Source organism: Tripterygium wilfordii, chromosome 20, assembly GCF_013401445.1.
Source record: "Tripterygium wilfordii isolate XIE 37 chromosome 20, ASM1340144v1, whole genome shotgun sequence".
NCBI classification, from domain to species: Eukaryota; Viridiplantae; Streptophyta; class Magnoliopsida; order Celastrales; family Celastraceae; genus Tripterygium; species Tripterygium wilfordii.
In genome coordinates, this window is record NC_052251.1 from 1,158,383 (window position 1) to 1,174,048 (window position 15,666).

Sequence of the window (15,666 nt, forward strand, 5' to 3'; positions counted from 1 at the left end):
AGCCCCTATCCCGATAACCCTTAACAAGGTTATCGGTTCAGATTTGTGAGAAAAGCATACATTCCATTATGAGGTTGCTCTAGTGCCCAAATGTTGTGCAAGCGTACATTTTGCCTGTTTGGTAAAACGACCCTGCTATCGTATGAGCTAGCGGTAGACACTGTACCAAACGCCGTTTATGTTAGCTGATACATTAAAAAAAATCCATTGTTGCCTCTTAATCTTTATGAGCATTCTCAAAGAATGCTCTGTAGTTCCCCACTCAAGCATTGCCAACATATCCAAATACAAGTGAATATAAATATATTAAATAACTCTGTAAATGATTTTGTCCATTGTGGCATGAAATATTAGCTGCCAGTTCTCCTCTAGATCAACAGGCAGACTATGATACTTGGACTTGGGTATGGGTGTTGGATGTGAGTACATATCCGTGTGCCTGGTTCTTCAAATTGAAAACTGTCATAAAGGGAGGCAAGGTAAAGTGAAAAGCCCAGGTATCATAGCTGACAGATGGTGGATGCACCATGCATTCAGGAACATCACTGTAAACTCCTCATATATGTTCTTGGAATAGAAGCTCTTCGTAAAGGATTGTACCCTACTTGGTCACCTGCATCGATTAAATCAGCATTGGTCAAAACTGGTATTATATTCTCAGAATTCTTCTTCTGAATGCATCTTTTAAAAATGTTATGACTACAATTGCTTGATCATATATTCTATTGATGTTCACAAAATGCAATGCAGCACAGAGAAAGATCCATCAGGTTTTCCAATATTCGCCCCGATGAATCCCCTCGAAAACTTGCTAATCCGTTACCTCTTTGATCTCAATATATCCAACCCTGGTCTAGCATTGCGACACAGGCACAGCTGACTACAAACATTACCTCTGCGCTATGGACTCGAACAACTCTGCTATCTCTCCGCTCGTGGCCCGTAAAACCTACATTCCATAACTACACCAAGTCTCAGATATTCAACCACTCTCACCAGAACTGTCAACAAATGTAAGAACCCCTAAATCCATCTATAAATCTATGATTGATCTAACCAACTAGCCATTGTAATAGTCTCCAAAATTATACTTCGACTGGCTCAGGGAAAATACCAAAGAGAGATAAATTGAAACTTCTATATATGATCGAAAACCTTGATCGCTATCCTAATAAACTTGAATGGTAATATCAGATAACTGGACATGAATAACTAGATATGTTATCCCACTCAAGCACTAGCCAATTTGCCCTCATTCATACTCCATCCTTACTCTCTTTTATTGACATTGAGAGTTCTCATAAAGAAGTGGCTTTAGCCTTTTACTTTAGAACGAGAGACAATGGATAAGCATAAAAAGTAAAAGGTGAAGTGTGTGAAATAGTGGGATGGGAATCTCATTGCTGGCTTTAAATAAAAGGTCCTGCAATGAATATGGAAAAGGGTATGTATGAATTAGCTAGTATACTAAGTCGATCAAGTAATATAATGATGAGAAGAGTATCATACCTACAAAGATTGTTTAATCAATTAAGTATCGAAAAACCATAACTTGTTCAATGATTGCAAGTGCCCTTCTGTTGGAGGTCGTTTGAGCTTTTTCCTGGGAGTGGCATGGGTTAATTCAGCGTTGTAGCGTCTGGTACTCGAACATTGGCTTGAGGCATTTTCTCTACCCTTCTTATCCCGAAAAAGTAGGGACATCTTGCGTCCTTAAACGATAACCATCTTTCGGCTAACCTAACCTCCTCCGTCCCGTAGGAGCAAACAAAATAAAGGGGCTCTTTTCCTGTGGTATTCTCTTGCAATCAACTTTTAAACGGGGTCTTTTAGGACAAACTCGAAGAGAACAAGACTTGGACAAAATTCCAACACTCAAAGCTAGCGCGCGGAGTTCAGGCATGTTTGCTATATTTTGATCTTTTTGCAGCTCTAAACTGCAATTGTCACAACTTTATTAACTCATGCATAAAAAAATGAAATAAATCTGACCAATAAGAATATCAAAGTTAAGCACATCAGGGCCAATGGGACAACATCATCAAGCATCATCATTTGAAGATTGACTAGACCTATGAAAAAAAAGAAAAGAAACTCCAATAGGAGTACTGACAATAGCAACAACAATGATGGTAAAAAAGTAAAAGGTGAAGTATGGAAATAGTGGGATGGGAATCTCATTAGTCATTGCTGGCTTGAAATAAAAGGTCCTGCAATGAATGTGGTGGACAAAGGGCCAATTGGACAACAGCATTAAGCATCATCATTTGAAGATTGAGACCTATGAAAAACAAACTCCAATAAGAATACTCTGACAATAACAACAACAATGATAGTAAACTCAACTGTCTTTCTGCAAGAATGATGGTAATACTTAGCCATGCAGAGGATAAATGAGCACATGCTTTGTGAATTGTGATCCTAATGACGATATTACTTCATGTAAAAGGCAGGGGGAAAAGAATAATACAATCATTTCAAAGTTTCAACCAGAATGTTTCACATGGTATATATTTTTCTCAATGTCATGGTATCTAAGAGTGCCAACAATCAATTGCGTTCCCATTGATTGATCATAAAGACTAAAAGGGCACCAAAAGGATCCTCAAACTCATCAAAGTATTATATAATAAGATGCTAAAATGCATAAGCCTGGATACTTGTATTAAAAACACAACCAGCTGATGGATACCAAGTTAGGAAACTGGGGAGGTGCAAGAAAACAAAACCTGCTAGTGATTCTTGCTCTTCTTTTACTAGAATTCCATCTCCATGTCTCTTCTGTATCTACCGATGCCCTGGAAAAGGTGAGTATACATTTCTAACTTTAGCTTCAAGTTTACTAAAATTTTGAGCTATTGAGTGCTAAATAGAATATCCTTTCAGGTTTACATTGTATACATGGGAGGAAAGAAGTATGAAGATTCAGAAACTACCAAAAAGTCCCATCACCAAATGCTATCTACCTCGTTAGGAAGGTAACAGCTTAGACTCATATCCATGGTTATAAATTATAATCACTCTGAAAGGTTTACCCCATTTTCACTCACAATGAACAATTAATACTTTCTCAATGAAGCAAACAAGCAGCAAAAAGTTCAATTCTTTACAGCTATAAGCATGGATTTTCTGGGTTTGCTGCAAGGCTGACAGAATCTCAGGCATTTGAAATTGGAAGTATGATAGTTTGCTCAAAACTTGAATGTGAGTCCTCTTACCAGATCCTGAAACTGTTGTCCTGTCCATGTTGAATTGCAGATTTTCCTGGAGTTGTTCATGTGATTCCAAATCGTATTCACAAGCTCCACACAACTAGAAGCTGGGACTTCATAGGCCTCAGTCATCACTTTTCTCAAAATATATTGGCAGAAGGCAATATGGGTAAAGGAACTATCATTGGTGTGATAGATACAGGTAACACATCTTCCTTTCAGTTTGGGATCTTCAAAAAGATGGACTTAAACTTGGTTTAAGACTTTAAGCATGAAATGTGCAGGAGTTTGGCCAGAATCTGAAAGTTTTGAAGATAGAAACATGGGTCCAATTCCGTCACATTGGAGAGGAATATGCCAAGAAGGACAGCACTTTAACTCCTCCAATTGCAACAGAAAATTAATCGGAGCACGCTGGTTCGTGAAAGGATTGAGGGCTGAGATAAAAAGGCCGATCAACACAACTGATAATGAGGACTTTCTGTCACCAAGGGATGGAGTTGGCCATGGCACTCACACAGCCTCCACTGCAGCTGGCAATTTTGTAGAAAAAGCAAACTACAGAGGACTTGCCCAAGGCACAGCTAGAGGAGGAGCACCTCTTGCCCACTTAGCAATTTACAAGGCCTGCTGGGGTATTGCCACAGGTGGATGCACCGATGCTGACCTTCTAAAAGCATTTGACAAAGCAATAGAAGATGGAGTGGATATCATATCATTGTCCGTTGGCAGTGGAATTCCTTTGTTCTCATATGTTGATCAACGCAATTCAATAGCAATTGGTTCCTTCCATGCAACAGCTAACGGGATCACAGTAGTTTGTTCAGGAGGAAATGATGGCCCTAAGTTACAAACCATAGAAAACACAGCACCATGGATTATCACCGTTGCTGCCACCACAATTGACAGGGCCTTCCCAACAGCCATAACACTTGGAAATCACAAGACTGTTTGGGTAAAGGAAACGATTCTTCATACCAACCAGTAAAATCTATTATATATCCTTAACTTCCTTTTGATGGTTCGTTTTCTTTATTGCAGGGGGAATCTATCGATACTGTCAACCATAACCAAGGATTCACTGGCCTTACGTACTCTGAACGTATTGCTGTTGAACCTGAAAAAATTCCAGCGTGGGAGCTCACTCTTTCATTAATATTTATTTTCCCCTTCTTGCATTGCTTGTTTCCTAATTTTCCATCTCAATACAGAATGGACTGTCAGGATGGAAGTCTAAATGCAACACTAGCGGCAGGAAAAATCATACTGTGCTTCTCAGCATCTGATACACAAGACATAGCTTCCGCATCAATATCTGTGCATAATGCAGGAGGCATTGGACTTATATTTGCAGAGTCCCTTAATGATGGTCTTGCTTCATGCAATCTGATTCCATGTATCAAAGTAGATTTTGAAGTAGGGACTCAAATACTTTCCTACATCAGAAGAACAAGGTAAGCAAATATGAAGAGGGGTGGAATACAGACCTGCTTACTTATGAACATGCTGTGACACTTTTATGTGCAGGTCTCCAAGTGCGAAGCTGAGCTTTCCAAAGTCTGTCATTGGGAGATGGGAATCTCCAAAAGTTGCAACATTCTCATCCAGAGGCCCAAATACAATGACCCCTACCGTGCTAAAAGTATAGTCAATATCCTAGTCCTATTTACCCCTCAATTTATGACACTAATTAGATGTTGTCCCAACCTGATGCAATTTCTTTGATGTTGTAGCCCGACATCGCTGCACCAGGAGTAGACATCTTGGCTGCTTATCCACCTGCTGACCCAAAACACAGCAGTGGATATGCATTGCAATCAGGAACTTCAATGGCTTGTCCCCATGTAGCAGGCATAGCAGCTCTCCTTAAATCTGTACATAGGAATTGGTCTCCTGCAGCCATAAGATCAGCTCTTGTTACTACAGGTGAATCTTCTTCCTTATCTTTATGCTAGTTTTAGGTAAAACATAACCATCAATGGAAAACTGCAGCTTCACAAACCGGAACAAGTGGGAACAAAATATTTGAGGATGGTTCAACAATAAAAGCAGCAGATCCATTTGACATAGGAGGTGGGCATGTCGATCCCAAAAAAGCTATGGATCCAGGACTTATTTATGATACCAGCACCGAGGATTATATTCAGTTCCTCTGCTCCACTGGTTATAGCAACACATCCATCACCCATTTAATGAAGAATCCCCGAATCAGTTGCATGGGAAACAATAATCTAGCACGGAATCTGAACCTCCCTTCCATTGCTATCCCAAACCTCAAAAGGAAAGTAACAATCACAAGGAAGGTGAGAAATGTGGGATGTACTAATTCAATATATAAAGCTATAATGCAGGCTCCAAATGGTATAAAAATGATAGTGAAGCCTAAGATTCTGAATTTCAGCTCAACCATCGAAACTCTTACCTTCCAAGTTACCTTCTCTACCACTGGAAAAGTATATGGAGGTTACAAATTTGGGAGCTTGGTATGGACAGATGGTGAGCATGTTGTCAGGAGCCCTATAGCTATACGTTCTACTATATTATACCCAAATGTATAAGATAATATACAATCTAACCAGGGAAATAATTATTTCTGGGTGTTAAACAGGAGCCTTCAATTTGTTACAAGAAAATTACAAGAATGGAGCCCCTGTGTGTATCATTCGTTCTTCAAGGGCCATTTTAGCCCTTTTGACTAGGAACTAATACACCTTTGAAACATGATACGCTTCTCTTTTTTTCTTTCTCACCAGAGATTGCACACAAAACTTACATTCACAGCATGTCCATATCCACTAATGTATGTTTGTCAATATCTGCAACTGCAACATTTACCTTTCAATGGAATCTTGACCCATCCCCGTAACATTTCAAATTGGTGGATGCACGCCAACAGCCTCAGATGCCATTGAAAGTTCAGCATCCGTGCTTTTACACACTTCAAAGCTGAATCATCAGTCACTCGAACAATCAGAACATTAAAAGTTTTGTACTTGCAGTAACATCAACTCTCATATGAAGATAAAGTACTATTTTTTGCTATGACATCAAGATAACAGTGTCTCACGGACATTCACTGACATTCTCAAAATAACAAACTACTGAACTAGTAAATCTCAAACTATAGAAATACCTCCACATGCAGCATTAACCAGAAGTGATCATACCTTCCTCTGTTACTAAGTGATTGCGTGGAAAAATTGCCTCCTGCGCAAAACCTTTATGGAGATTGGAAAAATTCTCAGATCTCTTATATATCAAAAATTTCTTCTTTTTTTTTGTATATTAATTTTCACTTTGCGTATCCGAAATAGGACTTACTTCTATCTATCGCTCTCTCATATATGTCTATATATACTTGTCTTGCCTTCAATCTGTATTTGTTAATCTAGCACCCCCAAGAAACAAAGAAGAACTTCTCAGTAGCAGTAGAATCTTGTTTTACTCCATCAATGAAGGAAATTCGGGATTTACAATCTCAACCCTCTAGTTCAGGAAAGAGACTCTTTCGACCAAACTTGGATGGGGAAGAGAATGACCCAGAACCAAGAACCTTATATTTTCCAAGAAACCAAGAACCCTCGAGACTGATCTTCAAGGAAGACATTATAATAAATCAAGGAAGAGAAGGATAGATTCTGTCAGTAATAAAGACGAACATCTTGTGTACAGAGACTTTCAGTCCATTCTCGAAGGGCATCTGAACAGTACGGCTAATGACAAGAAGGAAATCAGTGAATGCAAAGGAAAAGAGGAATAATCTCACAGAGAGCAATAGCTTGTAGTAACATTGTGAGAAATTCTTGTGCGCAGGACTTGATCGTACAGTTTAGTTCATATTAGATGCTAAAGGGCAATGTTGTCCCGTAACAAAAAGAAAAAGCCCTTTTTTTAATAATTAGTATTAAGTTTTTTTATTTTTTTTAAAAAAATGAGCTCAACCAGCATGACTTTGCTACATGGGCTTTAGACGTGGTTTCTTAATAGGACATTTCATTTGGGCTCAAGACAACCTGCCTTGGGTAATTGACTTTTGGGCTCCTTAAGCCCATTAACTGCCTGGAAGGCCTGAAATGGGTACATCAAATTATTTTAGTTATTGTTCCATTGTTAACTTTTTATAGGAGTGGAGAAAGGCTCTAAAGATCCAAAGGACTAAAGCAACAAAAGGCTGTGGGTTTGTTATCTCAATTTGTTGATACAAGTGAATTTGCGAGCTCTACATGTATCACATGATACACATGAAATCATCCTACGATTACAACTCAACAGCCGTGAATTTGTCGATTTCACATGTCTCACATGATTACACATGAAATCATGTGATTACAACTCAACAGGTGGGATAATTTTGTGCGTACAACTCAACAGATGGGATAACTGAGATATCAACGGTTGGAAATCCATACGGATAAGATTTTTGGATAGAAAACTAGAAAAGGAGAACGTGAATCTTCCTGGATTATGGTAATGCCCTTCTATGCTTTAGGCAACAGAAAGAAAAAAAAAAGTGAATCTTTCAATGGAATTATTATATGGAATCTATACAAAAGGGAAAAGGTTTAGGCCCAGCCCAACTCCCCACTATTAGGGAAAGCAAAAAAAAGAAAAGAGATTCCAACCCCTTTTTTTACAAGGAAAAGAAAAAGAAAAACTGGAAATTTTAGGTAGGAACGTTTTTAAAATTTAAATTGTCGTGTATTTATTATATGACCAAAAAGCCAAGTAACTGGTGACCAGTGGAGGCCCAAAAGGGGGTAGAAAGGTAAAATCAGACGTCCATCTTTGTAGAAATTATTATGATTGGTAATCAATGACAAGAAGACAGGTCTTTTTAAAGGAGAGTGAAGGAAAAAAACCCTTTAAGAAGAAGAGTCAGAATGACCTAAGAGAGCCAATAACAGTCGACAAATCGGCTCCTGTAGTGACGGCTACGTGACTACGTCGTCTTTAATTACGTGTGTAGGTTTCTAAGTAGTGTGTCTATTTCATTGTCGATAATAATTCACCAATCTTCAAGAAGTACAGGTACTTTTCTATCTCAAATCTTTGTTTTTTTGTTAATTATTGTTTACTTTGTTTGAATGCTTTTCGATTGCAATGTCGTCTTTCAAGATACCCAGCTCGTAAAAGAGAATCTTTTCTCCTTTCTAGCTTTCGTGTTTGGCTGAATATGTGTTGCCTATGTTTCTGACGTGATTTTGCTTGATGGGTCTCGTGATTTTTCCGGTTTCCCTCATCGTTTTTGTCTTCTTTATTTGTGCCTTTATAATTTGCTTTCCGTAGTTTTTTATTTTGGATTGCTTTGTTTGTGAATTTCTTTATGTTTATGTTGGATTCTGGTTTATGGCTTTCTGTGGAATTCTGAGTTGATTACAGTTTGAAGGATCAGTATCCTTGATTATAGCATTGTATTGAAGGCTTTTCCTGTCTTGTTTTGTAATATCTAGTTTCTTTTAAGGTTCATCAATGGCTGTTTGATGGGTTCTTTTCTTTTCTGGAGACGTCCAGTCAGCCGCTTAAGAAAAGTTGGTTTTGGTTGGAGCTTGTTTTAGTCATTATAGTCATCTTCCTAGGATATTCTTGAGCATCATCAATCCGGAAGAAATTTCTTGTGGAGCTTGTAAGTCAATTGAAGCTATTATTATGTTGACTGTTCTCTTATTCTTAAGGTTGCATGTTATAAGTCTCCTTCATAAGTAAACTAGCAAAACAAGTCTAATTTTTGTCTTTGTTCTCATATTACAGTCAAGTGTAATAATATAATTAGATGGGAGGATGAGGTTAGCCTATTTGTATGATATCTTTCTTTGTTTATATATATATTTGTTCTTTTTTCGACAGTAATTTTTGGGGACCTCAAGGGTTATGTGCAAATTGCTAATGTTTGTGATCATTCTTACGTTTCGAAACATTTACTGTAAGAAAAGTATACTTCCATTCTCCTAAATGCTCTAGATCAACATTTATGTTCATGTATGTTATTGCTGCAGAATTTAGATGGAGGCTCAAACTTCTGAACACGGGCACATAATTGAGGTGTGTGGAGATGTTCCACCTATGGGAGCAAGCCTGGGTGGGAATAAGATCTGTGGGGAAGCACCATGTGGATTCTCTGATGCCAAATCCAGCTCTAAAGATGCCGAAGAACGTTCAGCATCTATGAGAAAACTTTTGATTGCAGTTGTGCTTTGTGTCATCTTCATGAGTGTAGAAGTTGTTGGAGGAATCAAAGCCAACAGTCTTGCAATTTTGACAGATGCTGCTCACTTATTGTCAGATGTTGCTGCCTTTGCGATATCCTTGTTTTCACTTTGGGCATCAGGATGGGAGGCAACACCGCGCCAATCTTATGGCTTCTTCAGGATTGAAATACTTGGGGCTCTTGTTTCTATCCAGTTGATTTGGCTTCTTACTGGAATCCTTGTTTATGAAGCTATTGCTAGACTAATCCATGACACTGGCGAAGTTCAAGGCTTTCTCATGTTTCTTGTTTCTGCATTTGGGTTAGTGGTTAATATTGCGATGGCACTTTTATTGGGTCATGATCACGGTCATGGACATGGTCACGGTCACGATCATGGCCACGGCCACGGCCACGATCATGATCATGGACTTGGTGGAGATAATCATGGTCATAGCCATGAGGATCATGATCACACACATAAGCACGGCCCAAATGAAGCTGCAAATCGTGATCATCATCACCACAGACACGAAGCAGATCATAGTGAACCATTACTTGGGACTTGTTCAGAGGGAGAAAATAGTTCGAACAATGGACCAAGGCAGAAGAAGCAACGGAACATCAATGTACAAGGGGCTTATCTTCATGTACTTGGGGACTCTATTCAAAGTGTGGGGGTGATGATCGGTGGGGCAATTATATGGTATAAGCCCGAGTGGAAGATCATTGATCTGATATGCACTCTCATATTCTCAGTCATCGTGTTGGGCACAACTATCAGGATGTTGCGGAACATTTTAGAGGTTTTGATGGAGAGCACGCCCAGAGAGATTGATGCCACCAGACTCGAGAAAGGTCTATGCGAGATGGATGAGGTTGTTGCCATTCATGAATTGCACATCTGGGCAATAACTGTTGGGAAAGTGTTGTTGGCTTGTCATGTGAAAATAAAGCGTGAAGCTGATGCTGACATGGTATTAGACAAGGTTGTCGACTACATTAGAAGAGAATACAATATTAGTCATGTGACTATTCAAGTAGAGCGCCAATAGATCAGGGGAGAGAATTTCAGTAACATTACTCTGGATTTATTTTCTTTGGCTGAGTAATTCTATCCTTGTTCCTTCGAAAGGTAAGATCACCTCATCCATATATTCAGCTGGATTTATATTTCATCAATTGATAAATAATATTGGGTTGTTCTTGTTGTTGTTGTTGGAAATTCCTTCTTTTTATATCTAGCAAGTCAATTTTCTTTCTCTACCTATCCTTATGTGCTTCTTGTCTTTCAAATCATAGTGTTATTTTGATATTTTCCATCATTAGCCCCTGTTTGCTATGGTGAAAAGCAGGATTGAGGCCATTCTAACTTGGTACTTTCCCGGATTTGTATGTTAAGAAAAGGCTAGTAGTATTTTGTGCTGGAGTTATACTGAAATCTTCCGGCAAGTCGATGAATATTATTAGATCCGTTGGAGAGAATTCTTTGTTGAAAGATATGAATCAGGAAGATATCTAGTTTCTTAAGATTGCCTGCAATTGAGTTGATGCCCTATTCTGTTTAGGGGGGTATTGGTGGCATTGTTTGGGTGGATTTTTTTTTACAAATTAGTTTCTCAGAATAGATTAGTCAATAATGAGTGACCAGAAGTAATCCTGGGACCAGAGCTCTTTCTCTTGGTGACACAAAGTACAGATGACTCTGCAAGGTTTAGGAGAAAAACCTTGTTGGTATTATTTATTTTCTTCGTTGTATTCAATGTATTAGTTTGCACGAGCTTAGTCTGGCCTGAGTTTGGGTTTAATGGGCTATACAAATGACATGTCTGCTGAGTTGTTCTCGGTCACCAAAAAATAAGGAAAATTAAGAGCAGTACATGCAACATGTATGTTAGAAACCAACCACTTTTCCAACAAATCTTCACTTTTCTAGCCAGCTTTCATTGCCATGGGAAGCACCGATGCACTTGACTCCAGCGCATACTCTTCAGAATTCTGGTTTTTTTTTGTGTGATCGGAATTCGGAACAGAGTCAAAGGTTGGAAAGTTGATAACTATCACTAACCTGATTGCGAAGTTTAAACCACTTCACAAGACTGACCTTTTAAGTCCAGGTAAGATTTGACCGAAGTCCAAGTAGTAGAAATGGACTCCTAATCTCTCCAAAAAGTGGACAGACCCACGAAACGAGAAAACCACCATAAAAATACTCAAACTGGTTTGATTCTTGGCCTTAGCGTTATCCGTCCGAATGTCAGATATAACTAACCGAAGTGTTGCTGCGTGGTTCTTTTTAAAGTACATATTAGACTAATGAACTAAGGAGTTGGTACTGAAATGTCAAATTTGGCATACAAAGAAAGAAGTTATTGTCAAACACAGCTATATTATGCTGTTAAAATGAGAATGACATGTTATTTTAGTCCACAGAGAAAATTTTATGGACAGATCAATGGAAGGAACAGATAAGCAATCCATATATTCAAACAGCAGAAGTTTTGAACACGTCCAAGCAGCATTCAGTAGCTAATTGTTTGTTCCAAAACTTCTCATAGAACTCTCCATATGTGAAATCTCTGTACACAGCTGGATGATCCTCGTCGACCAAGTCCTTCGCCGGACCGATAACAGCATCAGGGGATGGACAGTAGAATGTTGGGATTGACATTCTCTCCTTGTCGCAGTTTACCACCGCGCGATGAAGCACGCTCTTGTATCGATCATTGCTCATCACCTGCAACCGAAATCAACTCCATCACACCATTCAAATGCAAATCCCCAACTCTTTTTCAAAGACATAAAATAAGGGTTTTTGATTAATTTACCTGCATTTGATCCCCAATATTGACAATGAAGGTGTAAGGAGTAGGATTGACAGCAACCCAGTTGCCATTTCTCAAAACCTGCAATCCTGGCACATCATCTTGAAGAAGAATTGTGATTAGATTTGGATCAGTGTGACCAGGGAGTCCATAAGTGAGCTCTGGCTGTGGGCATGGTGGATAGTAGTTGAAAGCCATGTGTTGTCCATGCCTGCTTAATGTCTTGTCTATGTAATCCCTCTCAAGGCCTAAACTTTCTGATATAAGCTCAAGCAGTCTCAACACTAACTCTCTAACACTTGTGCAGTATTCTGCCACATCTTTCCTGTCAAGACCAAACAATTACTTAATATCATCATTGTGGGGACTAATTATGTAGTATCCGGTTATTGTGCGCTAAGTACCGCCTGGAGACTAGATGTTGAGTTGGGTACTCACTCTTTCATCCAATGTTATAAAAATCGCATCAGACATTGACTAGGATGAGGGATTGAGTCACTCGTTCAATCAGTGGATCGTCAATTGAACCGCAGGTTTAATTAAAAAATAAAAATATTTTAATATTAAAAATAATGCTAAAAATAAGTACCATAATAATATCATATGATCATCCATAAAAATATAAGAAATTAGAAAAATCAAGTTCACAGCACGTAACCAACGAGAGGTGACTCGGTTGACAATTGACTAGATTAGGCATGTGTGTCCAAGGTTTGATTCCAATGATAATCATATTTCTCAACGGTATTTCAAAAAAAAAAAAAAAGTTCACATCACATGTCTATTTCAAAATAATACACCCAATACATATAGAAATAAAGTTTCATATCTTAAATTAACATTATAAAATAAACAATTCAAAAATTATTTTGAAAAACCTTTCGATTTAATCGGCACGGTTCTATGGTTTTTATGAAAAACCGCCCGGTTTTATCAGTTTTATCCGGGTCTCTTGCATGATTGGTATTTTACCAGAACCTTACTGACATGGTAACCGATTCACCGATTCTATAGTCCGACCGACCGGCACAATCCGATTTTAATAACATTGCTCCCATCACCAACATATCATTAGTTCAAGTGGAGAGACGGGATATTATCTTAAAATAAATACTATGCAGGGCAGGTCCAGACAATACTTAGCACAGAGTACCATAGGTGGGGGCAAATAGATTGAAAATTAGATACCTGAAAGAAGGGGGATTAGTGGGCCATTCTTGAACGTAATCTTGAATTGGGTAGCAATGGAGTCTCAAGAAGTCTCTCCAGTTAGAGACCTTCTCTGTTTTGACATTAAAACTTGTAGACAACCTTGTGGTCTTGGTGGGATCATCTGAGTAATTCTTCAACCTCTCACTCTCTGGTAACTGGAAGAAATCTCTTCCTAAACTCAGCATCCTATCAATCATTGAATTGGGTATTCCATGGTTCTTGATTTGGAAGAAACCGTCGGTTTGGCAAGCCAGACCAATCTGGTTGATGATATGACAACGTTGTGAAGGGTTGCCAAGGCCATGGAGGTCAATGAGAGGGATGGAGGAGCCGTCCGATGTGTGGACTTCTGTAAGGTTTGGACGGTCGAGGATCGGACGAATGTAATGAGCAGGGACATGGTTGATGGTGGTCGCAAGGTCAGTGAGTAGAAGCTTAGTGGAAGCCATGGATGGGGGAAGGAGATTAACCAAAACTTGGTTGGTTTGGTTGCTGAATTGAGTGTCATGTGGCCTTATTTATATACAATTTTTTCCATTCGTCTCTCCGTAAATTTATAAATTATAACCCTCATTTGACTCGAAATGCATGTGGAGTGTTGTCGGATTAGATATTAAGTGGCCCCCACATGCGTATGTTTAATCAACGATTGTCATATGATTGGGGGTATGTAGCATTGCTCGTTATATAATTGATGTGAAGGATAATAATTGAGACCCCAAAATATCGCTCATATTTTATCCACAATCAATTTGAAATGTTCGATGTTAATTGGACCCAACACGTCGAAAACAATTTTAATTGTCATGTTTAAAATTATATTTACATGTGAATTTTGAAAAGAGTACAAAATATTTTATTTTCGTTAGTGAATTACGTAACCTTGGCCCCTAGATTTAAAACAAAAAGGTGCAGAAGTACAAACCGCATGTTGGGTGCACCAAACAATTAATTTTTTATTATATAGAAATATAATACTTTTAAAATACAAATAATTTTGACCCGTAATTCTTCAATTTATCTATAAATATTAAAACAACCTAAAAAATTTATTACCAACCGACGTGCACTTAAACGCGGGCAATAAAACTCCAGCGCACAAAAGTTTTCATCCGATAATATGATAAATTGAGCTAAAACTTAATACATGATTATAAGAATATTATTCATAATTTTTCTTATTTTATATATATATACACATGTGAAAGAATCTTCTGACAATCTTGATTTGATTTCTGTGAGATGTCTATGTCTCATTTCTGTAATGGTCTAGTGGTATGGGTGACCTAACTATTATGACGTCACCCACTAGAACGTCATGAAGGTAGTAGTAATTTTGTATTATTATTTTCTTATTTTAATTTCTTATTCACAATTTGGCATGATTGTTGTAGATATACGTACGTCAAGAAGTAGATTTAGATGACGTAAGGCATGACGCCAACAATTTTGTCACTTTCTCAAATAAGTTAAAATTTCAAAATAGACCATGTGGTTATTTCACTTATTTGGATTTTAGTGTGGGCTTTTTTAGCCCAACATAACTTTCTTTTTTCTTTTTTTTTTTGCTTGCAATGCCTTGCCGCAATTGGATTTGAATTTTAGTGTGGGCTTAGCCCAACTTACCTTTTTGCTTTCAATTCCTGGCCGCTATTTGATTTGAATTTTGTGTGCCTACAATCCACAATTGCTCAAAAGAGTGTCTTTCGGTGAGTGAATATAACTTTTTGGTAATCGAAAGATTTGTCGGTCATCAAATGTTTAGAAGTTTCAACTCCGTTATTTAGATTTAAAAAAAAATTAATTTAAAAGTTGGCCGTGAAAAAAATAAAAAGATATATTATACTCTTCAGGTAACGTTTCAAAATAGTTATGATTTATTATGTCTTGTTTTCTATGAATATAATTTTTCTTCCACAGAAAGCATTTTTATTGGCCCAAATTTGTTTGGACCAACATGGGGAATGACAAAGCCCATGCCCCCATGTTTGCTCTGCATGTGGATCCGACACTAACACACTCATATTTTTACAAAAAAATCAATATTAGTCTCACCTCTATTACACAAAAGTCAAGCCAATAAATTTATGTCATTATATCAATATTTTGGCTGGTTGCAATTGGCAGTTGCTGTCGTGAGCCTGTTGTGTTGACAGTTTGTTTAGGTCGTGGGCCCACTAAGTTGTGGCTTAGAGCATCCACAATGGTAAGAGTTTGGAGTGCTTCAATCATA

The 15,666-nt window shown here is 38.1% G+C and overlaps 3 protein-coding genes and 2 long non-coding RNA genes across 7 annotated transcripts; 2 read left to right on the forward strand and 3 right to left on the reverse strand.

Moving 5' to 3' along the window:
• Positions 1-197: 197 nt before the first annotated feature.
• LOC119986585 lies at positions 198-3,353 on the reverse strand. The gene is made up of 4 exons (XR_005465288.1): positions 3,219-3,353; positions 2,730-2,798; positions 1,510-1,937; positions 198-613 (listed from the first exon to the last, which is right to left on the reverse strand). It is a non-coding gene; the product is annotated as an uncharacterized LOC119986585 (long non-coding RNA).
• Positions 2,358-5,796, forward strand: LOC119986584 (subtilisin-like protease SBT3.9). 2 transcript variants are annotated; one of them, XM_038831207.1, is made up of 10 exons: positions 2,358-2,807; positions 2,887-2,978; positions 3,080-3,177; positions 3,259-3,414; positions 3,497-4,167; positions 4,254-4,345; positions 4,424-4,666; positions 4,740-4,854; positions 4,946-5,138; positions 5,205-5,796. In XM_038831207.1, exons 1-10 carry the CDS (start codon positions 2,685-2,687, stop codon positions 5,768-5,770), a joined length of 2,349 nt encoding a protein of 782 aa, XP_038687135.1. In that variant the 5' UTR covers positions 2,358-2,684; the 3' UTR covers positions 5,771-5,796. The 2 variants fall into 2 exon arrangements, with proteins under 2 accessions (XP_038687135.1, XP_038687134.1); XM_038831206.1 differs by having other exon boundaries at positions 2,359-2,807; positions 4,254-4,666.
• A 224-nt stretch (positions 5,797-6,020) lies between these two features.
• LOC119986586 lies at positions 6,021-7,062 on the reverse strand. The gene is made up of 3 exons (XR_005465289.1): positions 6,534-7,062; positions 6,380-6,430; positions 6,021-6,158 (listed from the first exon to the last, which is right to left on the reverse strand). It is a non-coding gene; the product is annotated as an uncharacterized LOC119986586 (long non-coding RNA).
• A 988-nt stretch (positions 7,063-8,050) lies between these two features.
• On the forward strand, positions 8,051-10,656 carry LOC119986415 (metal tolerance protein 1-like). 2 transcript variants are annotated; one of them, XM_038830973.1, is made up of 3 exons: positions 8,051-8,240; positions 8,674-8,835; positions 9,206-10,656. In XM_038830973.1, exon 3 carries the CDS (start codon positions 9,213-9,215, stop codon positions 10,449-10,451), a length of 1,239 nt encoding a protein of 412 aa, XP_038686901.1. In that variant the 5' UTR covers positions 8,051-8,240; positions 8,674-8,835; positions 9,206-9,212; the 3' UTR covers positions 10,452-10,656. The 2 variants fall into 2 exon arrangements, with proteins under 2 accessions (XP_038686901.1, XP_038686900.1); XM_038830972.1 differs by lacking the exon at positions 8,674-8,835.
• Positions 10,657-11,765: 1,109 nt separating this feature from the next.
• Positions 11,766-13,931, reverse strand: LOC119987313 (protein DMR6-LIKE OXYGENASE 2-like). The gene is made up of 3 exons (XM_038832187.1): positions 13,410-13,931; positions 12,225-12,546; positions 11,766-12,133 (listed from the first exon to the last, which is right to left on the reverse strand). The coding sequence occupies exons 1-3, from the start codon at positions 13,880-13,882 to the stop codon at positions 11,882-11,884; spliced, it is 1,047 nt and encodes a 348-aa protein (XP_038688115.1). The 5' UTR covers positions 13,883-13,931; the 3' UTR covers positions 11,766-11,881.
• Positions 13,932-15,666: the final 1,735 nt, after the last annotated feature.

What these genes read in the sequence shown, in the direction of transcription:
- LOC119986584 (XM_038831206.1), top strand. Translation starts at nt 2,685, where the DNA reads ATGGATACCAAGTTAGGAAACTGGGGAGGTGCAAGAAAACAAAACCTG. An exon ending in CATTGGTGTGATAGATACAG is followed by an intron (nt 3,415 to 3,496) that starts GTAACACATCTT and finishes TGAAATGTGCAG; the next exon opens with GAGTTTGGCCAGAATCTGAA. An exon ending in TGACCCCTACCGTGCTAAAA is followed by an intron (nt 4,855 to 4,945) that starts GTATAGTCAATA and finishes TTGATGTTGTAG; the next exon opens with CCCGACATCGCTGCACCAGG.
- LOC119987313 (XM_038832187.1), bottom strand. Translation starts at nt 13,882, where the DNA reads ATGGCTTCCACTAAGCTTCTACTCACTGACCTTGCGACCACCATCAAC. An exon ending in ACTAATCCCCCTTCTTTCAG is followed by an intron (nt 12,547 to 13,409) that starts GTATCTAATTTT and finishes TGGTCTTGACAG; the next exon opens with GAAAGATGTGGCAGAATACT. An exon ending in ATATTGGGGATCAAATGCAG is followed by an intron (nt 12,134 to 12,224) that starts GTAAATTAATCA and finishes TTTCGGTTGCAG; the next exon opens with GTGATGAGCAATGATCGATA.
- LOC119986415 (XM_038830973.1), top strand. Translation starts at nt 9,213, where the DNA reads ATGGAGGCTCAAACTTCTGAACACGGGCACATAATTGAGGTGTGTGGA.